Below are 25,303 nucleotides of genomic sequence, written 5' to 3'. Positions count from 1 at the left end.
TTGTTCTTTTTGCATTTGTTGCCCTAAGTGGGAAGGGTATGCCCAGACGTGGGTCCCGTCCTTCCCATGCCACTGGATTCAAGTTAGCCTGGCTGATGAGGGCTGAAACCCTGAAACCGGTCCCAGGATGCTTGTTTGCAGTCCAGGGAAGACCTGGCCTGGCAGTTCGGGCTAGACTGTTCCTGTGGGGAACAGGGTCAAGACTGATTTGCATATGGCTGGGTCCAAACTGGAATGGCATGGGCAGCAAAACAACGATGGATTTAGGCCCAGATCTCTGTACTGGGGGTGAATGTTTGATATTGTTCAGCATTCCGTCCATCACTTGTTCTTTTTGCATTTGTCGCCCAGACGTGGGTCCTGTGCTTCCTAAGCCACTGGATTCATGCTAGCCTGGCTGATGAGGGTTGAAACCCCGAAACCGGTCCCAGGATGCTTGTTTCCAGTCTAGGGAAGACCTGGCCTGGCAGTTTGGGCTGGACTGTTCCTATGGGGAACAGGGTCAAGACTGATTTGCATATGGCTAGGTACAAACTTTAATGGCATGGGCAGCAAAAAAACGATGGATTTAGGCCCAGATCTCTGTACTGGGGGTGAATGTTTGACATTGTTCAGCATTCTGATCATCACTTGTTCTTTTTGCATTTGTCGCCCTAAGTGGAAAGGGTATGCCCAGGCGTGGGTCCCGTGCTTCCCATGCCACTGGATTCAAGCTAGCCTGGCTGATGAGGGGTGAAACCTGTCCCAGGATGCTTGTTTCCAGTCCAGGGAAGACCTGGCCTGGCAGTTCGGGCTGAACTGTTCCTATGGGGAACAGGGTCAAGACTGATTTGCATGTGGCTGGGTCCAAACTTTACAGGCATGGGCAGCAAAAAAATGATGGATTTAGGCCCAGATCTCTGACCTGGGGGTGAATGTTTGATATTGTTCAGCGTTCCGTCCATCACTTGTTCTTTTTGCATTTGTTGCCCTAAGTGGGAAGGGTATGCCCAGACGTGGGTCCCGTGCTTCCCGTGCTTCCCATGCCACGGGATTAAAGCTAGCCTGGCTGATGAGGGGTGAAACCCTGAAACCGGTCCCAGGATGCTTGTTTCCAGTCCAGGGAAGAGCTGGCCTGGCAGTTCGGGCTGGACTGTTCCTATGGGGAACAGGGTCAAGACTGATTTGCATATGGCTGGGTCCAAACTGGAATGGCATGGGCAGCAAAAAAACGATGGATTTAGGCCCAGATCACTGTACTGGGGGTGAATGTTTTACATTGTTCAGCATTCCGTCCATCACTTGTTCTTTTTGCAGTTGCCCCTAGGCCTATTGCATTCTATTGTATTTTCTACTGTTTGCACTACTCTATGACTATTTACTTACCCGATTTTGGTCTTTAGTGTATATATTGTGAATAATACTTACCTCCAGGAGTATTGCCTCTAAGATATTTTTGGCCTTGTGTCACTAAAATAAAGTACCTTTATTTTTGGTAACACTGAGTATTGCCTTTAATTGTGTATAAGTACTGTGTAACAATAGTGGTATTGCAGGAGCTTTGCATGTCTCCTAGTTCAGCCTAAGCTGCTCTGCTACAGCTACCTCTAGACAGCCTAAGTTGCTAGAACACTGCCTACATTTCACTAATATGGGATAACTGGCCAGAGCCCACATTGCTCATGTCTTAAAAACGCCTCTGTACTGACTAATAGAGAATACGACCAGCATGTAGCACGCTGATGCTGACATAACACCCCGCATTGCCATAATCAAGACCACCAAGGCCCAGGCATGAGCACTGCTGCTGAAAACTGCCAACCTGCACCCGGAAGAAAGATCAACACAGTACAGGGCCTGTCCTTGGAAGTTCACAGAACGAATGTGGACATCTGAAAAGGAACTACACACATGTAACCAGAAACGGAATACACCATCTTTCAGTGTCATCCTAAGGATTTTGGGGGGTGCAGGCAAGACATATTTTGGGGGCCCATGTTTGGAACTATTTTGACTTTTACTCACCATTTTTATTTACTAATTCAAGCCTTAAGTTACCTAACAGTATTGAATTGTACATTAAAGACAGAGAAATACACAGAAGTGAGCTGGAGATAAAGTTCAATTTCCCAGGACCCCCCTGGAAGGTGGGGACTCTGGGCAATTGCCCACTTTGCTCATACTTCAAAACGCTTCTGGCACCTTTGAAGGAAGGAAAGCAAGCATTGACAAAGCAACAGGTTTGGCTTACAACTGAAAATGCCTCTTGGGTTACTGGTGAGCTTAAGCACATAGCAAGTCAACAACACTGACTCATTCGTGCATTCACCAACCTACTAGCTTGCAATACAAAACACACATACAAACACATCAAGCATATGCAAGATACAGTTAAAGAAAACATTAGAACAATTAAAACAAGTCCTTGTGTACATATGGAGGTCATATGATTGCAATAAAAATAACATAAAACATAGTGTTGGACATCTTCCAGTGAAACTGCACAATGGCATATAGTTGATTTAAAGTTACAACATAGTTGCCACGTTCAGATTCAATGTACTGGATATCTTGAAAAGGTAAAAAAATGAACACCATAGACAATACAGTTCTAAGAAGTCTGCCCAATTTAGAAGCACTGCCTGCACAGGATGCAGTGCAATACAAAAATCAAAAATCAAAAAATCATAAACATTTATAAAGCGCGCTACTCACCCGTGCGGGTCTCAAGGCGCTAGGGGGAGGGGGTTACTGCTGCTCGAAGAGCCAGGTCTTGAGTAGTTTCCGGAAAGCGGAGTGGTCCTGGGTGGTCCTAAGGATGGTGGGGAGGGAGTTCCATGTCTTGGCCGCCAGGTAGGAGAAGGACCTCCACCCGCCGTGGTGCGGCGGATGCGAGGGACGGCGGCGAGAGCAAGGTTGGCGGAGCGAAGAGGACGGGTGGGTGTGTAGAAGCTGAGGCGGCGGTTGAGGTAATCGGGTCCCTTGTTGTGGAGGGCTTTGTGTGCGTGGGTGAGGAGTCGGAAGGTGATCCTTTTGTTGACGGGAAGCCAGTGCAGGTGTCTCAGGTGGGCGGAGATGTGGCTGTTGCGGAGTATGTTGAGGATGAGGCGGGCGGAGGCGTTTTGAATTCGTTGCAGATGTTTCTGGAGTTTAGCGGTGGTTCCAGCGTACAGGGTGTTGCCGTAGTCCAGGCGGCTCGTGACGAGGGCGTGGGTCACGGTCTTTCTGGTGTCGGCGGGGATCCAACGGAAGATCTTTCGGAGCATGCAGAGGGTGAGGAAGCAGGAGGATGATACGGCATTGACTTGTTTGGTCATGGTGAGAAGTGGGTCCAGGATGAAACCGAGGTTGCGTGCGTGGTCAGAGGGGGTCGGTGCGGTGCCAAGGGCCGTGGGCCACCAGGAGACGTCCCAGGCGGTCGGGGTGTTTCCGAGGATGAGGACTTCGTTTTGTCTGAGTTCAGTTTCAGACGGCTGAGTTTTATCCAATCTGTGACGTCTTTCATTCCATCTTGGAGGTTGGTCTTGGCGCTGGTGGGGTCCTTGGTGAGGGAAAGTATCAGTTGAGTGTCGTCGGCGTAGGAGGTGATGATGATGCTGTGTTTGCGTACGATGTCGGCGAGGGGGCTCATGTAGACATTGAAGAGAGTCGGGCTGAGCGAGGAGCCTTGTGGGACGCCGCAGATGATCTCGGTGTGGTCTGAGTGGAAAGGTGGGAGGTAGACTCTTTGGGAGCGGTTGGAGAGGAAGGAGGTGATCCAGTCCAGGGCCTGTCCTTGGATCCCGGTGGAGCGATGGCGGGTTATTAGGGTGCGGTGACAGACGGTGTCGAAGGCAGCCGAGAGGTCGAAGAGGATGAGGGCGACTGTTTCTCCGTTGTCCATCAGGGTTCTGATGTCGTCTGTGACTGAGATGAGGGCGGTTTCTGTGCTGTCCAGATGAAATGAATGGCATGTGAGCAGCCTAGTAGCACTGTCTATGGCTTTGCAGAACACTCCTAAAAAGTAAAATAAAAAAGGAGGATGCCTACAGTTGGAGAAAGTGAGAACCTAAAGCACTGGCCTACCACCCCTTACACTGAAGCATACTAATTTTCAGTTGAATGTGCAAGTGATTGGGCAAAATGCTACCACTCAGAGGGCAATCAAGCCAATGGCTGAAGTGGGCTCACCCATTGCCCTATGCTGTATGCTGCAATGGATCGAAGAAGAGAGTAAATGACACCCAAACAGACCAATAGCCGAAAAGGGCTGACCCATGGCAGCTCTAGATGCATATATGCATGTGCAAATATGTATGTATTTTTTAATGATGTTTTAATTTCAAGAGCCTAGTATACAACCAAACCTGACAGGATTCATAAGAGGGTTTGGCAAATTTCCTACCACCATGGTTTAGCTAAGGGGCTATTCAACATCAAAACCCTTGTCTGCCAAGTATATGCGAAAGATTCCATGTAACAAAATACCTGACTATAGGCTTTAATACTGTGTAGTACTGGTTCACTCTAAAGGGCATATTGGCTTTTACATATGCTTTTCACAATGGGCAAGCTACATCTCATGACTTTGTCATAACTTTTCAAAATGAACAGATCAGGCCTATGCTATCTGATGTAACTTTTCCTTATGAACCAATCAGGCCTACACCCTTTGAAATTGGTTCATCGTTATAACCAATCATGCCAGCTCTATTGATCAAAAGTTTTACCACAAGTCTGCCTTCTAGTATACAGTCATAACATTTATAATATGTTTAAAATTACAGTTCCCAAAACAACACACAACACCTCTTACAAGGGCCTAACAAGTATTTTAACAATGCAAATGTTCTACAACCCAGAATTTGCTGGGGGGTGGGGGGGGGTGGATAACCTGTGAGATTTCATATAACCAAATACCTGTCTACAGACTTTAACACAGAGTGATAACAACCCGCCCTGCAATGCCATTTGGCTTTCACATACTTTTAACTATAAATAACTCAGTTGTATTGCCTTTGCTTAACCTTTTCATAATGAACAGGTCATACCTATGCCACCTTTCCCAATGAAACAATCAGGCGTCCAGTCTTTTTTGATTGGCTCCTCACTATAATCAACCCAGGCTGACTGTATTGCACACTACCCCACAAGGAAAATACCAGGCATACAATCATCATTATGAATGTATACACAATTACAGTGGACAAAAAAACATACAGTCCTTCTTGAAAAGGGCAATCAAGGATTATCACAGTAAAAGTCTTCTAATCCCAGGGCTTGTCAGAAGGGGTAACCAAAATCTGAATCCTTGCCTACCACAGTGTTCAATTCAATTAATCGTTACTAGAATGTCTGAGACATCCATAACGTACATAAAATATATAAAAAATACATTGCCTACCACAGTAATGTGTGACAGTCCATGAAACATAATACCTACCTACAGCCTTTAACACAGTGCTCTAACAATCCATCCATAAAAGCCTCTTGATTGTAATAAACGCACAATATGTTTAGCCTACTGCCTTCATTATAAACGCATCATACCTGTGCATCTCTCATAACTTTTCACAATGAATCAGTCAAGTGCATAGCCATCATCATTGGCTTGTCACTAGAGGCAGCATATTTCTACCGAACTGAGCTTTTCCACGAGGTGACCATCAGGCATGTAAATCATAAAATTGCAAATATGTACAAAAGACATTTGGTAAAACAATATCTAACACCCTCCTCTTGAAAAGGCCTAACACGGTTTATAACATTACAAATCTTCAATCTGATGGGTTTGTGGGTAACCTCTGACGACTATCCTAATCTGTGAGTTTCCATATAACAAAATACCTATCTACAGCCTTTAACACAGTGTAATGACAATCCACCTTTAGAGCCATAATAACTTTTCGTAATAAATAAGTCAGGCTATGACATCTGAAATAATGTTTAGCACCGAGTCAATGAGTCCTACAGCTTTTACCAGTGAATTGTAACTCAGTCCTGTGTATTGACCATATGGCAACAGTACAGTACAAGCACTTGTTTGCAGAAAAGTACACAGATTCTGCCAAATCGAATGCTGTAATCAAGGAAATCAACATGTGACAAAGTCAAAGTCTCTCTCTCGCTGTCTAGTACTTCTGAAACCTCTTTCTCCGACGACCACAAGGGGTATGGCAACAGCTGGGGTCCCACTCCAGAACTACAACCTGAGCAGAACAACACAACACTGACCAAAACCTCTGGCACAAAAAACAGAGCAGGACCCTTTGTAGGGTAATTGTTTGCTTTTAGCTAAGTTTGCTTTAGAAACCACAACGTAACACAACCAATGGCACGCTTTGACAAAGGGTAAACAAAACACAACACAGTGAATACAAGCATTACCAAAGGAAATAAACGGTATCAGTGTCCACAAAAGCAATTATGTGTGCCATCAGGCACCACAGCACACCAAGAGTACAGATGAAGCGTTGTGACTCTGAACAACCAAAGGAATTGCTCTTTTGAATTAATAAATTACTAACTTGCTGCAATTGTATGTATTTTAATAAATGCAGTGTCGACAGAAGACTAACCAAGTGCCACATACAGGTGATGTGAAATGAAACACGCTGTACAACAACAGTCAACCAGTGCCCATCAAAGCAAAGGCAGTTATACAAATACCTTAACAAACCACTTCCAAATGTGAGAAAGAATTGTCATGAATATGGATAAGAAGCACCTTAATCATAGGTGTTCTGCAGTTACAGCACATCAGGTGGCACAGTGTGAGTTCAGAAGACAGTCATATTTGTTCTCCGCCCTGGTCCATAACGTACACACATCAAACACATGCACATTAAAGAAGCACTCAGAGATAACAGTCCAGGACCCGTCATGCAATGAACGTTGTGTTGACTTCCGGATGTGTCAACATATGTTGATAATGTATGCAGTTCCACATGTGGCAGAAGATGCCCCATAATAATAACTGAAAGTTAAACCTCCTGGGGCTTTATTGTAGTGAAAGGGTTTAACCAAGTTTTAATAATGTCGACAGGACAGGTAATCCCAGGTTTACAGTGCAAGTGTCCCTTGTAAAGGGAAATTATAGATTATACACCATGAAACTAATTCTAATCCATATGTGTATTGAGCCGGTATAGCGCGTGCAGAAGCAGTAAAGAAAATCTACACTCAACAGGACAATATTTTTGTAAACAACTTTTTGGATTCAATATTTATCTCATATGATATTTTTGTATAGGATAGTGTGACATACAACTGTCTAGAAGTTTACATTCAAGAAAACAAGGGCTCCCAGAAGCACAGTGATGCATTTTTTCATCAGGCTCACCTATACTTTCCTCAGCTGTAGGACATCCTTAAGTAAACTTCTGCTATGGTTTTACGATGGTAGACACACCATGGGGCAATGGATCAGCCCACTTAAGCCTTTGACTAACTTTACCCATGACTGACTGCATTCCACAGAGACTACATCCGCATAAAAGTAATTATCTTTAGTGCAATGGACTGCTATGGAAATGCGTACTTTTCGAAACCAAAGTAATATATTTCGCTTTTAGCCATTTTTTTATATTGATGACGACCCAGCAGTTCCTCCAACAATATTTGAAGAAAATATAACAAACAACAAGCATCAACAATGCCCAAAGGCTGGCAGACAACCCCACACCTATTGGCTTTGCTAATGCTTATTTATTTGGTTTTAAACAGCAACTTCACACTGATGTCAAACTACACGTTTTGTAGCAAGAGGGTCATTCTTGGGGGATGTTGTTGGAGCATTATGCTCACAATAGTGGGAAAGGTACACTGGCTGCATGTTGTGACAATTCAGCTGCCATAACAAATCAGACATAATGAGGTATTCACTTACACAGTAATGGAACTTTGAATAGTCTTAGAGCCCATACCAGGAAGCACACATACATGGAACTCTTATGGGACATGAAGACAGCTATGAAAGGAATAGGCATTTTGCGCCATATCTACAGGACTACGCTCAGACATGCATGAGCACCCATGTAGGTCATGGCCGTACAGTATGCTCACTTGCCTTGGATGGATGCCATAATTATACCCCTATTCCTTACTGTACAAATGGTGCATCAGTCATTACCATGGGAGTATGACGCACTTGGCAAATATCTAAGAGTATATGGCAAAGTGTAGAAGAAATATAAAATGTTTGAATGGAATAGAGACCTCATACATATAGCCTGGGTGAAGCATCAAAATAGCACATGCAAAAAAGGGACTCATCTTTATCATAGCCATTGGTTCTCATGCACTGTGGGAGGTGGGCCCACCCATGTGCATGTCTGCTTAAAAATCTGCACTTCATAGATGGTAGGCACAGACTTTCCCAATATTTCTTTCTTTTATTACTTTTTGTTATTTTAAATCATTTTATGCATGTTTAAATTATTTCCTTGGGTTACAGTAAATCAAAGTCGATATATTTTCCTTGCACCAAAAAGAATCATAGTTTCCTTAAAACTGTAAATGGTTCATATAATTGCTCTAGGTACATCATATCCATGATTCACAGAAATAAATTGCTAAATCTGCCTGGCAGGATGTCTAAATATGGTGGATAGTCCTACACCAGATGAGCAGGGGGCTTTGCTTTAGGTGGCCATTTTGAATTTTTTTTATAGCAACTTGAGGTCCTCATTTAAAGTATGGCAGGTGATGTGCTGTCCCAGTAGGTCACTGTAGGCCATGGTCTCCACTCTCTTGATGGAGGACTGCCTGCCACGTTTAGAGATCCCTGCTAGTCAAGTGAAAGTTTGGAAGTATATATAGGTGTATGTAGATTCACTGTACTTAACTCCACTTGTATGTAACTTGAGTATATACATAAGATTAATACATTCAAACATGTGTAACTATTGACCTTCCTGATATTTTAGTACCCCATATTTTGACTTCAATATCCATCCATAAAAGGAGCATATGTGGATAGCTATATGATTAGTGGCAGACCAGGCCTTTTACTGTGAATCATAATACCTGCCCCTCAGGTGTATTACGTTTAGTGAGTGACAATGGGAGTGGGGGTATCATTATCCCCTACCTCAATACTTTGTGTATTAGAAACTTGAGTTTTTGCCGATCCAAGCATGGTTTTGAAATTGTGGGATATCGGATATAATATAAAGAGCTCTAGTTGAGGCAGTCCTGTGTTGGAACTGTCTGGTAGGCCTGGAGAGCATGCAGCAGCCTTAACTAATCTGTTGCTTCTCTTGTAAGCTGCTGTTCCACACTGACTGCATGAACTGCCTCATCTGGGTCCTCATTGTACCAGGCAGATGAATTAACCATTTTTGAAGACGTAGGTGTCACAATAATCCTGGCTATGCTGTTGAATTCATGAAGGTCTCTGAAATTTGTTTTTCAACAAATGACACCTCCATTGCTCTTGGCATGTAGTCCAACCTTGTTTTGATGCTATGGTTGCACGCCTACATCGCCTAAACCACCCTGCATAAATATTCTTAAAGGGTCTTGATGTATTTTCCAGGATCCTTCCAGAGTTTTTGTTTTACTTCTACAGCTTTTGTTTTGATTAATTCCTGTGCTATTGCTGTGGGTTGCCATCTGGCCTTTCGCTTTCTGGTTTGGAAACTGTTGTGATGTAGCAATGTGCTAATCCCTCCTTCATTCAGGCATCCAATTCCAATAATTCAGCTGGCACAAAGAAGGGAACATTCTTGGGACTGGCTTCTCTAAGGGACCTAGCAGTACTGGCAGAGATGATCATCTCCACAGGCATCTGGTGGCCCCATTGCATTTCTCTCTTATTTTTTATGTATTTATGTATCTGAAGTCTGGCCTATTCTTGAAGCCACTGAACTCTGATAACAATTAATTGGACATAGTCAGATCTCTTGGCTTCGGCTACCATAGTGGTTGTTGCTTGCAGGATGGCTATGAGAGTTGATGTAATGACCTTTGGCTGTCCTTTGGGGTTACATGTCCTCCATGTACAGGGAACATCAGCAGTGGGTGTTGTATACCGGGAGGAGGAGTGAGGGGATGGTTCTAGCAGCTGTGCCACTGACTGAGGCCTGCTTTACCATGACTCACTTATAAACAGTAGGTCAGGGTTTTTAAAGCTAGCACAGTTTTACTGATGATCATGAAGTAAGCAGCGTCCCGTTAACTTCCCAATCCTGGCTAGTTCTCTTATCCCAATGGGAAGATATTACTAAGGTAGGCAGGTGGCAGTTATATAAGGTCAGGGAAGGGGAATCACATAGTAGAGCCTGTCCTTATTCAATAATACTTCGATACAAATCAAAATGGCTTTTATTCCAGCAGACAAATAGATTAATCACTACCTTGGTTAGGAATGAGTTAATTCAGGTGAAGTAGTGTTGGGGTCTCTGGACTAGTCTGAGCCTGGGGATATGTCGTGCCCCTGATGTGCGTGTCGTCATGGGAAGTACCAAAGATCAATGTTTATTCTGTGCACGTTTGCAATAATGGTTTACGGGTTTCATGCTGATGTCAGCAGCTCCAACAGCCCTTGTCAGAGGCAGTAAATGGATTGGGTTAAAAACGACATGCATGATCAGTGCTGTGTTATTCATATATTTGCATTCTATGAAATTACCTACATCGGTACATCGACCCAAATATCAGAATGGGAAAAAACAGAGACTGAGAGACTTAGAGCAAATTCATCAGCTAGACCAGTGACAGAGGCAGTCTGCCGCAATGAAGTTGGCCAGAACTGAACAAAACATTCCTGCTGTCATTCAGAAGCAGAAACAGGCAGGTAAACTTTAAAATATCTTCACCAGTCCTGGATAGCACTTGACCCCGTCACTTTCAGCATGCAGGGAGCTTTACCTGCCATGGTGAACTCTTTTAGACAAATGGGGAGACTAAGGGGGTGATTCTAAGTCTGGCGGGCGGCGGAGGCCGCCCGCCAGACTTCCCCCTCCAAAATACCGCTCCGCGGTCGGAAGACCGCTGAGGGTATTCTGGGTTTTGCACTGGGCTGGCGGGCGACCGCCAAAAGGCCGCCCGCCAGCCCAGTGCAAAACTACCTTCCCACGAGGACGCCGGCTCCGAATGGAGCCGGCGGAGTGGGAAGGTGCAACGGGTGCAGTGGCACCCGTCACGAATTTCACTGTCTGCAATGCAGACAGTGAATTTCTTTGTGGGGCCCTCTTACGGGGGCCCCACGACAACCCATACCGCCATCCTGTTCCTGGCGGCCGAACCGCCAGGAACAGGATGGCGGTATGGGCTGTCAGAATCCCCATGGCGGCGCAGCGCCGCCATGGAGGATTCAAATGGGCAGCGGAAAACCGGCGGGAGACCGCCGGTTTTCCACTTCTGACCGCGGTCAAACCGCTGCGGTCAGAATGCCCAGCGGGGCACCGCCAGCCTGTTGGCGGTGCCCCCGTCATTTTAGCCCTGGCGGTCTTGGACCGACAGGGTTAGAATGACCCCCTAAGTGCCTTGCACAGGGAAAGCTTGAAATGGAATCTCCATGACCTCAAATCAAATGCCACTCAAGCCCCCATTCAGAGTTGTGTGGAGCAGCATCCCCTCAAGAAGTACTACTTGGCTGGATTCCAAGTCTTACCATATGCAGGAATGCACACAGTGCAACCAAAGGTGTTGCCTGTGCACCTACTGCCTGCTCAAAGAAGTTGGTAAAAGTATGTGGAACAGGGACCAGAACGGGGGAATCACGTTTTTTAAGTGGACCAGTAATTTCAGGACCTGTGTGTTATTCCGCATTCCAGCATTGTAACTGAGGTGGAGATACCAAATGCATTCTGTAACTTCAAGGTATCGCTTCATCCAAGTTCAGGCCATGTCGCAAAAGGCCCTTAGTACACTGTGAGCCCACTTTTTCTTTCTCAGTTTGTTGCCACCTCATTGGAGGAACTAGGGACAAAAAGCGCCCAACATTTAAGCAACCTCAAGAGTAATAAGGCTCATTTAGGAGAAGCGAGGTACTCTTCTACTGCTGCTTAGTAACACCTGTGACTAACCAATCAGATGGCCTTCCTAAAAGTAAGAAGGCGTTTAGCTATTGATAGTTTTAAAAGGCGGATACTCGAGATTGTTATCAATCACTGTTCATTAAAATGATTTAGCTCTTGTTCCCAGTACAGATTATTAAAAAATACACAATGGGGGTCATGTAGGGCAAAGGTTACGTGAGGTCATGTTTCCGGTGATTTCATAATTGTATGTGAGGTTACTACGTCTATTCTGACGTTTTATTTTAGGTGCAATAGTGGTCCGAAGAATTTGTTTGAAAAAGTTTTTTATACACACACTTGTTTAATCTAGAGTAGATAATACACATATGTTTGCAGCACCTAGTGTCCTGGTGGAATGCAGTGCAGTTTGAGTTTACCGCCCTTACTGGGGCATTACATTAGTGGGGTACACCCGCAGGGTGCCTCACCAGGACTCCCTTTCTTCCTACACCCATAAACTACAGGCAGTACACCCTGTTTGAAATGAGTGGTGGCAGGCAGGCTGAGAAACGCCTAAAAGAGGGGGATGAACAGTGCTTAACTAGTGCCGGTGGTTGCCGGTGGTGAGCACCAGAGATGACTTTTGGGGACCACTATGTATTTGTCATCATCGGACTATCTCCTAGAGCAAAGTGGGAGGCGGCAGGAAAAAGAAAGATGAATGGCAATTGCTAGGTAAGAACTGTTGTTTTGTCTACATTTTTTGTCAGTAAAAGAATAAGCATAGGCAACACCAATAAGTATGGGGTGCCCACCACCTTTCTGGCTTTGTCAATGATTATTTTCGATTGTCATATTTTTAAAAAGTCTTTATTGTTGGACATGCACAGTGCCCTGTCTCATTTTATCCAAAGGGTGCTGGCCAGAACTTCGGTCAAGCCCAGCAGGCTTTGGGTGCAAGGTTTGCCTTTCATCCATGACAGGTAATAATCTCTCTGTTTCATGAGATTGGATGACAAAGCCTTTCCATGACTAACACTGAGCATAGGATGTGACCTTCAATGGGTTAACCAACCAGGACATGGTGTTGGGCAGTGCTGAGTGGGCGCTGTTTAACTTCATGGACTTTGTCCATGCCCTCGCCCAGTGGCCTTCTTCAATCACCACTTGGCTGCAACCCATAAGAACAATATACAGGGTTTGACCTGTGGTCAGATATAATGCCCCTTATCACATCTCCAGTTCTTGCTGGGCACATATCTTGAGGCTTGCAAAGCAGCAGTGTCTGCAGGGTATGCTGACTTACTAGATCAACTGGCATCCCCCAGCTTCAGATAAGATCCACATGGTTCTCTGATAAAGTATTGCATTCTTCCCTACCAATGATACCTACTCTGATCTCGTAATAAAATGCCTAGCTTCGGACCCCATTTCTTTTGTTCCACCTTGACCAGTCTGCAAGAAATTTGGCAAGATAAAATATAAGTGACTTTATTTAATTTTTGGAAAATGTGTGCATTCTCACCATGCAGAGCAAAAGTTATAATGCATCCAAAATGTTTTCTTTAGCCACACAAAATGCCAATATGTACCAATACCAAGGGGCACTGGCATAAAGAACTTATAAAAAGTGGAACGGGATATCAGTCACTTTTATGACAGAGTACTGGTCCACCAAACTCTGAATCAGGCCCTACCATGACTTCCGGAGGTACAAAGAATAAAGTTCAAAATCCTCTGAATTGTCTTCAAAACTCAAATCGCATTTAACTTAAAATACTATCATGCTGGAGCGAAACTTGAAAACCAGTAATGCAAATCTACTGCTACAGGCCAGAGCCAATTGAAAGGGCTATCCATGGTGGGAGCTTAATATGTGTCATAGAAGAACAGTTGTCACGATCCAATAATCAACCTAACTTGATAACCTTAGTAAAAATCCAAAGCATTCATGAAATTGTTTGGAGGTCTGCTCTTTAAGATTAAACTGGGTCCCTCCCCATGCAGCAAGATCGGCGAACGATCTCAAATATGTAACTCCTGCCTTTGTAAAACGACCATCTACAACTTCAGTTCTGGTTTTATCCAAGAAGGGATGAGTAATCACTCTGAAGTGCAGCCTGCACAATTATCAGTGCTATTATGTGACCATCCATCACATAGCAGTGCTTTACAAAACATTTCAAACAAATAAGTTATTCCACAGCCCTTGGTGTATTTCTGTATTGATGCCCATTGCATATAACATCCTCATTCACATCATTGATGGCATTACAGATCACATCACAAACACAATAAATAGGAATAATAATATCAATGCTTATTACACTACTACTGACGTTCACAATAACATCAGTGAGGACATCACTGATGTCAGCACTTAGAACACAACAAATGACATCAGTGATACAGCAGTAATTACATTACAGATCTCACCAATATTGCATAACATATTCCATTGCTAACCACAAATCACATCACCAATGACTTTCACTCATCATATTCTACAGAGCTGCTCCAGTCAGGAGGTTGAAAAAATCTGGTAATCCCTAAATTTCAAGAAAAGTAGCTGTAACACGTTGTTGGTGGCCTTCTGCCTACCGAATGTGCTTCCTTTTCAAATGAGGGTCTTGGAAGATCATTTATCCTATAATCATGCATTAACACGCATTGGCAAAACCAATAGGGCTCACTTTTGTGAGAACTATTGGCTTTGGCAATGTACTTTAGCATTCTTGTAAACTAGTGTGGCTGCTGTCCAGCATGGCTAAAAGTTAATGGTATGGAGTGGGATGGGCTTAGGTGGGGTAAATTAGAGTGGGGGTTAGATTGGACTAGAGTAGATTTGGGTAGAGTGGGTTGGATAGACTAGGGAAGATTATAGTGGGGTAGATTGGGTTAGAGTGAGGTAGGCTGGATTGGATTAGATTGTAATGTAGTAGAGTAGGGGAGAGTGGAGTGGAATGGGGTAGATTGGAGTATGGTAGATTGGAGTGGAATTGATTGGAGTCGTTTAGAGTTGAGTGGTGTAGATTGGATCAGAGTGGAGTGGGGTAGATTGGAGTGGGGCAGTGGGTAGATTGGCATAGTAGATTGGAGTGGGGTAGACTGGGGTGGATTGGGGTGGAGGGGGTAAATTGGAGTGGAGTGTGGTAGATTGGAAATGGGGTAGACAGGAGTTGGGTAGATTGGGTTAGATTGAGGTAGTGTGGTGTATTGGGGTAGATTGGAGTAGACTGGAGTAAATTGGAGTGGGTTGGGGTAGATTGAAGTGGAGTGGGGTAGATAGGAGTTGGGTAGATTGGTGTAGGTTGAGGTAGAGGGGAGTGGGTTGGAGTTTGGAGTGGAGAGGGACATTTTAGGGTAGAGTGAAGTTGATTGGAGTGGGGTAGATTGGGTGGAGTAAAGTAGGGTAGATTGAAATGGAGTGGGGTAATTTTGAGTTGGGTGTGGTAGACTGGATTCGAGTGGAGTGGGTGGAGTGTTGTAGATTGGTGTGGGGTAGATTGGAGTAGGGTAGATTGGAGTGGGGTGGAGTGGGGTAGACTGAGGTAGAGTGGAATGGTGTGGAGAAGATTAGGGTATATTGAAGAGGTGTAGATTGGGGTGGAGAGGGGTGAAGTAAATTGGTGTGGGGTGAATTGGGGTGGAGTGGCTTAGACTGAACTGCAGTGGGGTAGATTTGAGTGGAGTGTGGTAGACTTGAGTGAAGTGGTGTGGGGAGAGTGGAGTGTTGTAGATTGGAGTGAAGTGGAGTGGGGTGGTTGAGGTGGAGTGGAGTGTGGTAGATTGGGGTAGAGTGGAGTGGGGTAGAATGGAGTGGGTTGATTGGACTGGAGTGGTGTACATTGGGTGGATTGAAGTGGAGTAGATTGTGGTGGAGTGGAATAAGATAGACTGGGGTAGAGTGGAGTGGGGTAGGTTGAGGTAGAGTGAGGTAGAATGAAAAGGAGATGGGAGTGGAGTGGTGTAGATTGGGGAAGAGTGGAGTGGCGTTGACTAAGGTAGATTGGAGTGGAGGGGAGTAAAATGGAGTGGGGTAGATTGGAGTGAGGTGAGGTAGACTTGGGTGGAGTCAGGTAGAATGGACTGGGGTGGGGTGGAGTGAGGTTACTGAAGTGAATTGGAGTAGTTTGGGGAAGATTGGATCATAATGGAGTGGATTGGTGTAGACTGGAGTGGAGTGGGTAAACTGGGATAGAGTAGAATAGAGTTTTGTAGATCGGGAGATTGGAGTGAAGTGGTGCAGATTGGAGTGGGTTGAATACATTGGGGGGGGGGTTTGGACTGGGGTGGAGTAGCTTGAAGTGGGATAGAGAGGGATAGGGTAGAGTGGGGTACATTAGGTTAGATTGTATTGGAGTGTGGTAGTTTGGAATGGGGTAGATTGGAGTGGGATAGATTGAGTGGAGTGGAGTGGGGTATATATGAAAGCAATGGGGTACATTTGGGTAGATTGTAGTGAAATGGAGTGGTGTAGATTGGAGTGGGGAAGATTGTAGTAAATAAAGTGGGGTAGATTGGAGAGGAGTGGGGTAGACTGGGGTAGATTGGAGTGGGGTAAGAGGAGTGGGGGGAGTAGAATGGCATACAGTGGCACAGAGTGGCTTGTTGTGTTGTGGAGTGAGTGGCGTAGAGTGGACAGCCATGGAGTGGAGTCGCATGGCGTGTCGTAGAGAGTCATAAAGTGGAGGGTCATAGAGTGGAGTGGTATGTCGTAAAAGTGGAGTGAAGTGGAGCGTCGTAGAATGGAATGGCGTAGAGTGGAAGGGTGTAGAGTGGAGTACAGTGGAGTGGTGTAGAGCGGAGTGGTGTGGTGGGTAGTATGCATGGTGTGTTAGTACACTGACATTACAGACAACACATTTTCAATTGAAGTGACAATTACCTTTGCACTGACATACAGTTTTACTGTGCGCAAACGATAATGTGTGGAAATGCCATCACTTAGTGTATTGATGTGTTCTGATTGTATTCAAATATTTGTTTCCACAAAAATGTGCTTTATTTGTACTTTTGTAATTCTGATGCATTCTGAAAACATCTGAACAGTTCATTTGTGTTGTGTGATAGAAGAAATAACACCTTACAGCCTACCGTGCACACGTGTACCCAGCATACATTCTCTCACTTTGAAGTCAGAAAAAGTAAATTAAACACCAAGCTCCCTTAAAAGGCAGAGCCTGACATTTGTCCCCTGGCTTTGAAGTCACAGCAAATGTGACAAGATAAGAACAAAATATAAAGGCCTGTTTACAGAAAAGAGTTCTCAGAAGGATAAAGTAAACAAGGTTTGGGCTGGGGAAGGGACGATCTAAAGCTGAGCGGCTTAAAACAAAGCCAGGAAACAGAAAGCACAGAAATGTGAATTACAAACCACAAAGCCATTAGTGAGCAATGGGTTGACTACATTCCCCAGGAAGCTTTCAGAATTCCCACAAGAAGTGGTATTCAAACCAGACAGCTGCACTGTCTGGTATGCTTCGACCTAAAAACCAGTGTCTTCCCAACTATGCACAGCACCACTGGAATCATGCGGCAAGGATAGGCAAATTTTGCCGCTTTTTGCAGCACATTCCATGACATTACATCACTGTTTTGTTTCTGTAACACACATTGTTACATTCAAGAGAAAACAAATCTGCATGCTTTTGTGCATGAATATGTCACTCTGTTAATATATATCCAAATATATTTTTTTAATGTGAGTTTAATCTGTGACTGCTGGAAGCGCCTCTTTCCTTTAAGCAACTGTTGCATAGAAGCGTATTATACAATACACACATACATAATGTATGTTTTTCACTGGGAGGTGGTTCAAGATTAAACATACCTTACAAAGAATAATAATATTTTGGGGATTTTTCCACATTCTGAGTGCCCTGTTGAAATAAATGGTGCTTTAGGCCAGTTTTTGTGATTTAGCATGAACTGGCACAAAAAACATTACTATTTACTGACAACGAAGGAATCGTTAAATCATTATTTTCACCTTGTTCGGATTACAATTAATTATGATATTATTTTTTTTATTCTGCAGACAAAATCCTTCCTGTAGCCCGTTGGCTGGGTGAATTGATACTACATGAATAGGCATATTGAAAACTGTAAATTGTTTCCCACTGCATTGCACCACCTGTGCTGCTTAGATGCCATAACTTTTTATCCGTTTTTCCAACATTTTTGTAGAATTCTGCAAATATAGGGCAAGTGTTACAAATGAATCGTTGTGTGGAAAGCACTGTGAGGGCGTAACTGCATAGTTTCAGTGGCCATCGTCTTGCACGGTTGCCTCTGTCTCACCAGTTATGTTGGGGTTCTACACCGTGAGCTGCAAGAGTCCAAGAATATGTCAATTGTTGACCCAGGTGGGAAGAGCTACTACTGGTCACAGTCAACAAACAGGCTGTGAACAGGAGCAGCAGCTAACCAGACACTTCCCAGTCCTCGGGAACCGAGATCTGACATTTTCAAGCAGCAGGGGAGATACTGTATCTGTAAAGATGCACAGCAATGACTTACCGCCTGCACTTTCTCTGCTGCCAGTGTGATGAGCACCACAAACACCAGACACCTAGGAGAAGAAGAACAAACATAGGTAAAGCAGTATAAACACCACTTCTTGGTGTCATTTAGCATCAATATGTCAGCTGTCTACACGAGCGAGAGAAGCAACGTGTGTAAGGTAGAGGCAGGGAGCAGAGCTGAAACCATGTGTGACAACAATGGTATTTATTATATTGATACTTTTTTAGTCGAAATATCACTGTCTTGCAGTATGAAGGGGCTATAAATAAAATAATTTTCCAGCGTCAATGCATTATGCCGGATATGACTGTAAATCTATATAGTTAATTCACAAACTTCGTGCACCTCAGCAGTTATCTTCAATCCTATTGCTAGGTTTAGCTGCAGCTTTAGCGGTCAGCCCTCCCCGTCCTTGGTTTAATTGGGTCAGCCCTCTTTTGTCTTGTTTGAGTCACCACCAGAAGACATTTTGCATCATAATTACATTTTGCTCCTAGATTTGATTTGTGATGTTAAAGTGTTGTCATGCTCTTACTGTTATTGTGCAAAACGGATTCTTCACCATAGTGTGATTGCACACTTAAATATGATTTTTACCCTAAATGTGATACCATAATGATGTTTATTTTGTAGAAAGCCTGTTTTGGCATGTGAAAGTGATTTGCACATAAAAGTGAAACATACCTAAATATGATTTGTGTTTCTAATTGTTTTCCACGTTAATTCTAATATTGTTTCTAGGCTGGTTTTGCACCTCAGCTGTGCTGTCAGCCAAATGTGATGTCATACTGTTGCACACTTTTTAAGCCCAAAGTTGACTGCTATATTTTCTTTCTGTTTTCGCTGATTTTGCAGCTAACTGCGAAACCACACTTCTTTGCACCCAGTCATTTTACAGCTTAATTTGTTCATGCACCTTACAGTGAGTTTTGCTTCTAAATCTGTTTCTACACCTGGAAATATCTCAGTACTGTCACTGACATTGCACCAAGAGTGATTTTACAACTTGATAAGATTTTGCACCTGATTCTCTTGCACCTTAACATCTACAAGTAGATCTATAATTTTGTTTTAGTTCTGTAAGTTTATTGTTTCATTAATTGAAATCACTATAATATGGAGCACCCCCTAAAACAAGCTAAAAGGTTAGGAGCGGATGTCCTCCTCCTCCAGGTGACTCACCTTGCTGGGAACACGGCCCTATGCCTCGTTCAAAGGGGCTACACCCAGGTATATATCGCTCTAAGTTTACTCCGGGCCCCAGGGGCATGGGTGTACTAATTCAACAGTAAGACATGGACAGATAGGCAAGGCCGGTACACAGCCATCACATGTACATTATACGGAGAATCGGTCACATGGATAAGTGTGTAAACCTCACCACTCCTGAATCACTCCTTTACTGCGCTGCTGGTAGGACTGTGGGGAGAATTGCCAGAAGGGTTAATTGTGTTAGGAGGTGATTGGAACGGAGTCATAGCCCTGGCACTCTACAGATGGCACCTACAGGGACGACACACTTGTCTACCTTTATGCCGGCATTAGGCCTGGCAAACGTATGGAGAGCGCACAATCCAACAGTAGAGAGATACACTTTGCTCTCAGTGGCTCATACTCCAGATTAAACTACATCATGGTACCACTTAGCTACATGCATAGAATAGCAGCTGTTGAAATGTTGCTGAGGGGGTTGTTAGATCATTCTTCAGTAACAATGCACTTGTGGATGGGTCATGGACAACGTCCGTTCCACTGGCGTTTTTCGCCATGGCACCTCCAAGATCCTGAATACCGCGAACATATTGAAAAATCAATAGTCGATTACCTGGCACATAATGTAGGCATGGTGTCATCCCCTCAAATGCTGTGGGAAGAGCTGAATCCCACCCACACAGGCGTAGACATAGTTACTGCTCCAGGAGGTGTGACCGTAAGATGCAGGAGAGGGTGGCCACAGAGACTCAAATCATGGCATTGGAGACACAGGGGCGACAGTCGAATGGCCACCAGGCTTGTAGACAGCTAGGTTTAGTGCAGCAGCAATACCACCAAATTCTGATGGATAAGGCATGTCTGGTTTGTCAAGCCTCCCAGAGGCGTATCTAGCAAATGGGGTGACAAGTCGAGCTGATTGCTTCATCTACTGTGTTGGGTCATCCTTGCAACACCTTCACTTCCCAAATACTAAACAAATCCAGCATGTTGCTTACAGATCCTAAAGAAAGTGCGTTGTATTTCATCTCCTACTTTGAGAGGGTCTATGCCCAAAAGCAGATGATATCTCTGACACAGATAGAAGAGTTTGTATGGGCTCTTCCACTTCAGACCCTCTGGGAGATGGTGCGCAAATCACTGGATGAATTGTTAACCGGAGACAAACTATTCTCGGCTGCAACATCACTGCATAACACGAAGGCGCCTGGACCAAATGGATTTCCCTGTGAATTCTACAAAGCCTTTATGTTCAAATTGAAAGACCGCCTGATAAAGGAGGTCCATTCAGCAGTGGATACAGCGGTTATGCCGCCAGATTGGTGTCATGTGGAGATAGTTGTCTTTCCAAAGCTGTGCCGGCCACCCGACGGCCCAGCCTCATACCGCCCAATCTCTCTGCTAAACATGGAGGTCACGTTTATGCCAAAGCCCCTCGCAAACTGGCTCATAAAACACATCCCAACTCTAATCCACCCCGATCAATCCAGGTTCATGCCTCAGGCAACCTGTCATAATAATTGCAAAGGATACAATGCCCTGGCGGGAAGGTTGAGGGGACCGGTGGCACTCCCACTGGCGGATTTCAATAAAGCGTTCGACTTAGTCATTTGGGAGTACCTGTTCCTCCTTCTCCACCGCCTGTGATTTGGTCCCAGGTTAATTTCCCATATTCGTCTATTTTACACCAACCTAATGGCATTGGTGATGGTGGCAGGGATATAGCCTGATAAATTCCTAATCCAAAGAGGGACAAGGCAGGGGTTCCCCCTATTCACCCCCTGCTATTTGCGCTGGCTATAGAGCCAGTAGCTGTAAGGGTAGGGATGGACACACAAGTACAGGGGTTCGAGTGGAGTGAGGGACTGTCAGATAGGATATTCCTCTATGCTCATGATGTCCTTTTCTTCCTCATGGCCCCTGAGGAGACAGGTCCCAGGCTACTGCAAGTTAGACACATATTCACGAACATGTCCGGCCTATACATGAGTACATAAAAGTCCACTGTATTGGCTGTGGGACCATAGCAACAGGGAATGGGGTGGGTGGATGAACTACAGATAGCTACTGATGGACTTCAATACCTGGGGGTATATGTGTCACCAGATGACAAAAGAACCTGGCACGTAACCTTAGAACCACTGTATAGTCGCATAAAAGATATCAACGTTTGGTTGGCACTCCCATTATCTTTAATAGGTTGATCAGCGAGGTTTAACATGGTATCACTACCTAAGCTCCTGTATCATCTCCGAACGTTTCCTTATGATGTCCTGAGACGGTGATTCAGTCAGCTAAACTCACTCCTTAACTCATTTCTGTGGGATGGAGGTTCCCCTTGAGATGCCCTTAGCAAATGCTTTCAAACAACCTATTGTGGTGGAATTGTGGCAGTAGATGTTGAATCATAATATACTGCTTCCCACTTCCTGATCATAAATGATTGGCGGTGTGACACCCATGGCGATCCAGCATGCACGTTAGACAAATGTGCTATGGGTGACAACCAGCAGTACAGTACAGTAGAAAAGTGAATAGAGACGTACCCCCAGCATTGAGGGGGGGGGGGGGCTGTCACTTTGGTGGTCCACCTTTCACTGTCTGAAATTATGGGGCAGATTGACGGGACAGATGCTGCTGTGGTGTGGGAATATGCTACCTCAGTTGGTGGCCCTTCCAGGTTTTCGGAAATGGGTTCTCATATGAATCTCTTCTTTGGGAGACGTAACGCAGGGCACAGTTCTCAAATCATTCCAGATGCTCCAAGATGAATAGGAACTACATAAGAGTCAGTTCCATAGATCACTCCAGCTCCCTCACACTCTCATCCCATACATAAATGCACTGAAAGAACTCCTGTACTTTAATCCTCTGGATGGAAAACTGATAATGGGTGATCTGGGGGACTATAAGGTGGCAAGAATATATTGTGCACATATCTAACAAACCAGATGAATTTGGAACCCTTCAGGCTGCCTGGAAGGCAGATGTAGGAGAGATAGAGGACAGAACCCCTGAGCATATCACGGGAGGTGGCAATAGCAACCCACCTCAGGTTGATACAATGCAAATATATGCTCTGGTGCATGGGGTGATAGATTCCCTAGCAAGCCTCGATGTGGAACACAGGAGGGTTCATTCCTCCACACAGTGTGGAGTTATCCAGAGCTGGCCAGTTACTGGGGGGAGTGACCACATGCTGGGCTGGAGTCCTGTCATGGAAAGTCCCACTTGACCCAAAACTAACTCTACTTCATATCATGGACAATATGGGGGGTGATAGATATAAGCGGTCCTTCCTTTATCTGGACCTGGCGATCGCTGAGAGAGATATAGCGAGAGAATGAAAAGCAATAGTCCTCCCTCGCTGAAGGTATGGAAGCAAGGTATAAACCACTTCATGGGAATGGAAATTGTTGTAAACAAAGCAAGGGGCTGCCCTCGAAAGCACCCTAACATTTGGACACGATGGGCTGACTATCGAGGTATAGAATTGGAGCCAGCCTGCACCACCCACTCATTGATAGATGAAGAAATTAGAGTATAATATGTGCAGGGGGATTAGGTTGGCAGAGGCAGTTGGGAACTTGATCAAGGCATCCGTATCTATTCTTACGGGTGTAGGGGATGTGATGGGGCAGATATGTCATATATATGCTGAATATCAACTATGGCAATCAGACTTGCTTTTTGCTGTAGGCAATGTTGGCCTTTCTGTTCTTTTTCTCATGCAAAACCTAATAAAATATTTTTTTAGAAAAATCAATATTGACACATAATCACAGCAATACAATATAAGCCAATCTTCCATAGTTCTGCGTATGCTGCATGCTGGATGATCTTGCACTGAAATATGATTTCCCATTGAAATGTGATTTTTGATTGTACTGGTGCTTTGATCTTCTAGCTGATGTTTCACCTGGGCTTAATTTACGTCTGGATGTGATATTGCTCACAAACGTGACACCACAATGCTTCATACTTTTGCACCTCTAAATGCTTTTTTTGCACATATGATTTGCGCTCACATTTTCCACACTCATGCTGATGTTGCACCTGGGGTGATTTTGCATTTCAATGTGCAAGGAGGAGATGTGTCCTAAAGGCCAGAGATGCTGAATTTGGAACTGGGGACCATGTTCAGTCCCTGTGTCAGCTCAACTTCCTGTGATTCTAGGCAAATCACTTAGGTCCACATGTACGTAGCTTTTTTCTTGATGCAAATGGCCCGATGATTCACAGAATTGGGCCATCTGTGACAAGAAAAAAGCATTTTGGTATGTACAGACCCTATTTTGTGATTCGGTAATCTATTTACCGAATCGCAAAATAGGTTTGCGAGTCGCAATTAGGAATGGGCGTTCCCTTCCTAATTGCGAGTAGAAGTGCGATGTAGGATTGTTTTGTGACTGTGAATGTAGTCACAAAACAAACGCAGTTAGCAGCAATTTCAAACTGGTGCAAACCATTCTCAAACAGGAAGGGGTCCCCATGGGACACCATTCCCCTTTGTGAATGGAAGCGAAAATATTTTTTCAGAGCAGGCAGGGGTTCCACGGACCACTGCCTGCTCTGAAAAAATAAAAATAAAACTTTTTTTTTAAATGCATCACATTTTCCTTTAAGGAAAACGGGCTACATTTTTTTTAAAAAACTGCTTTATTTAAAAGCAGTCACAGACATGGTGGTCTGCTGTCGCCAGCAGGCTACCATCCCTGTGAGTGCAGCCATTCCCATTGGGGTTGCAAATTGCGACCTACCTCATGAATATTAGTGAGGTAGGTCATTTGTGACCCCATTGGGAATAGCAAACAGTGTGAAGTACATTGTTGTATATATGGTTTTACGACTCCCAAATGAGTCGCAAATTGTGAGTCGTATAACTCTGGGTTGTACATCTGGCCCTTAATATCCATGAGCTGAAAAAAAACCTGACTCTGTGTAACGTAATCTGGTGCTCATCCAAAGCGCTCTATTGGCGTGGGCCACGTTTGTGGTACATAAAACTGAAAAAATATGCAGTCCACCAAATGTGAAGTCATACTGATAGACACCTTTTTCACCTAATGTGACATCTAACTGCTTTATTTTCTGTCTATACTGATTGATCCTGCACCTAAATGTGATATCACAAGCCGACTAACTTTGCAATCAAAGTGATACTGAGTCTAACAGTGTTTGTGCAGATGAATGTGGCTTTTGATCATAAATGGATTTTTGCTCCTAGAAGCAATTTTGCACCTAATAGTCATTTTGAACCTAAAAGTGTAATTGCATCTCAATGTAATTTATTTCTCCAAAAACTCCTTTTGATGCTGCACAAAAGATGATTTTGCATCTCTCTATAACTTTGTACCCAAGTTTGCTTTTCCTCCAGGATGTGATTTTGCTGTTACAATGATACCACTTTCCTGCTTATTTTGTACCAACGGTAATTTAACTTCTAACACTGAATTTTGCACCTAAATTCAATTTTGTGCATAAATGAATGTGCGTTCCTAAACTTTTTTTTAATTAATTTTGATTTTGCTCCAATTGTATTGTTGCAATACAGTATGCCATCAATCAAATGTCAGGTTTTACTAATGCACACCTTTTACATTAGTGAGACATGTTACTAAAGCCTTTCCTCTATTCAG

At 44.1% G+C, this 25,303-nt stretch overlaps 1 protein-coding gene across 1 annotated transcript in view; it reads right to left on the bottom strand.

Moving 5' to 3' along the window:
- The window catches only part of COL4A2 (collagen type IV alpha 2 chain), a 628,472-nt gene that overhangs the window by 596,860 nt on the left and 6,309 nt on the right, over nucleotides 1-25,303 (bottom strand). Inside the window, exon 3 of the mRNA XM_069205111.1 lies at nucleotides 18,447-18,498. Coding sequence (XP_069061212.1) covers nucleotides 18,447-18,498 — 52 coding nt within the window. The remainder of the gene's footprint in view (nucleotides 1-18,446; nucleotides 18,499-25,303) is intronic.

Source organism: Pleurodeles waltl, chromosome 8 (assembly GCF_031143425.1).
Source record: "Pleurodeles waltl isolate 20211129_DDA chromosome 8, aPleWal1.hap1.20221129, whole genome shotgun sequence".
NCBI classification, from domain to species: domain Eukaryota; kingdom Metazoa; phylum Chordata; class Amphibia; order Caudata; family Salamandridae; genus Pleurodeles; species Pleurodeles waltl.
The sequence above is the reverse complement of the archived record's forward strand: the minus strand, read 5'-3'. Positions and strand labels throughout refer to the sequence as shown.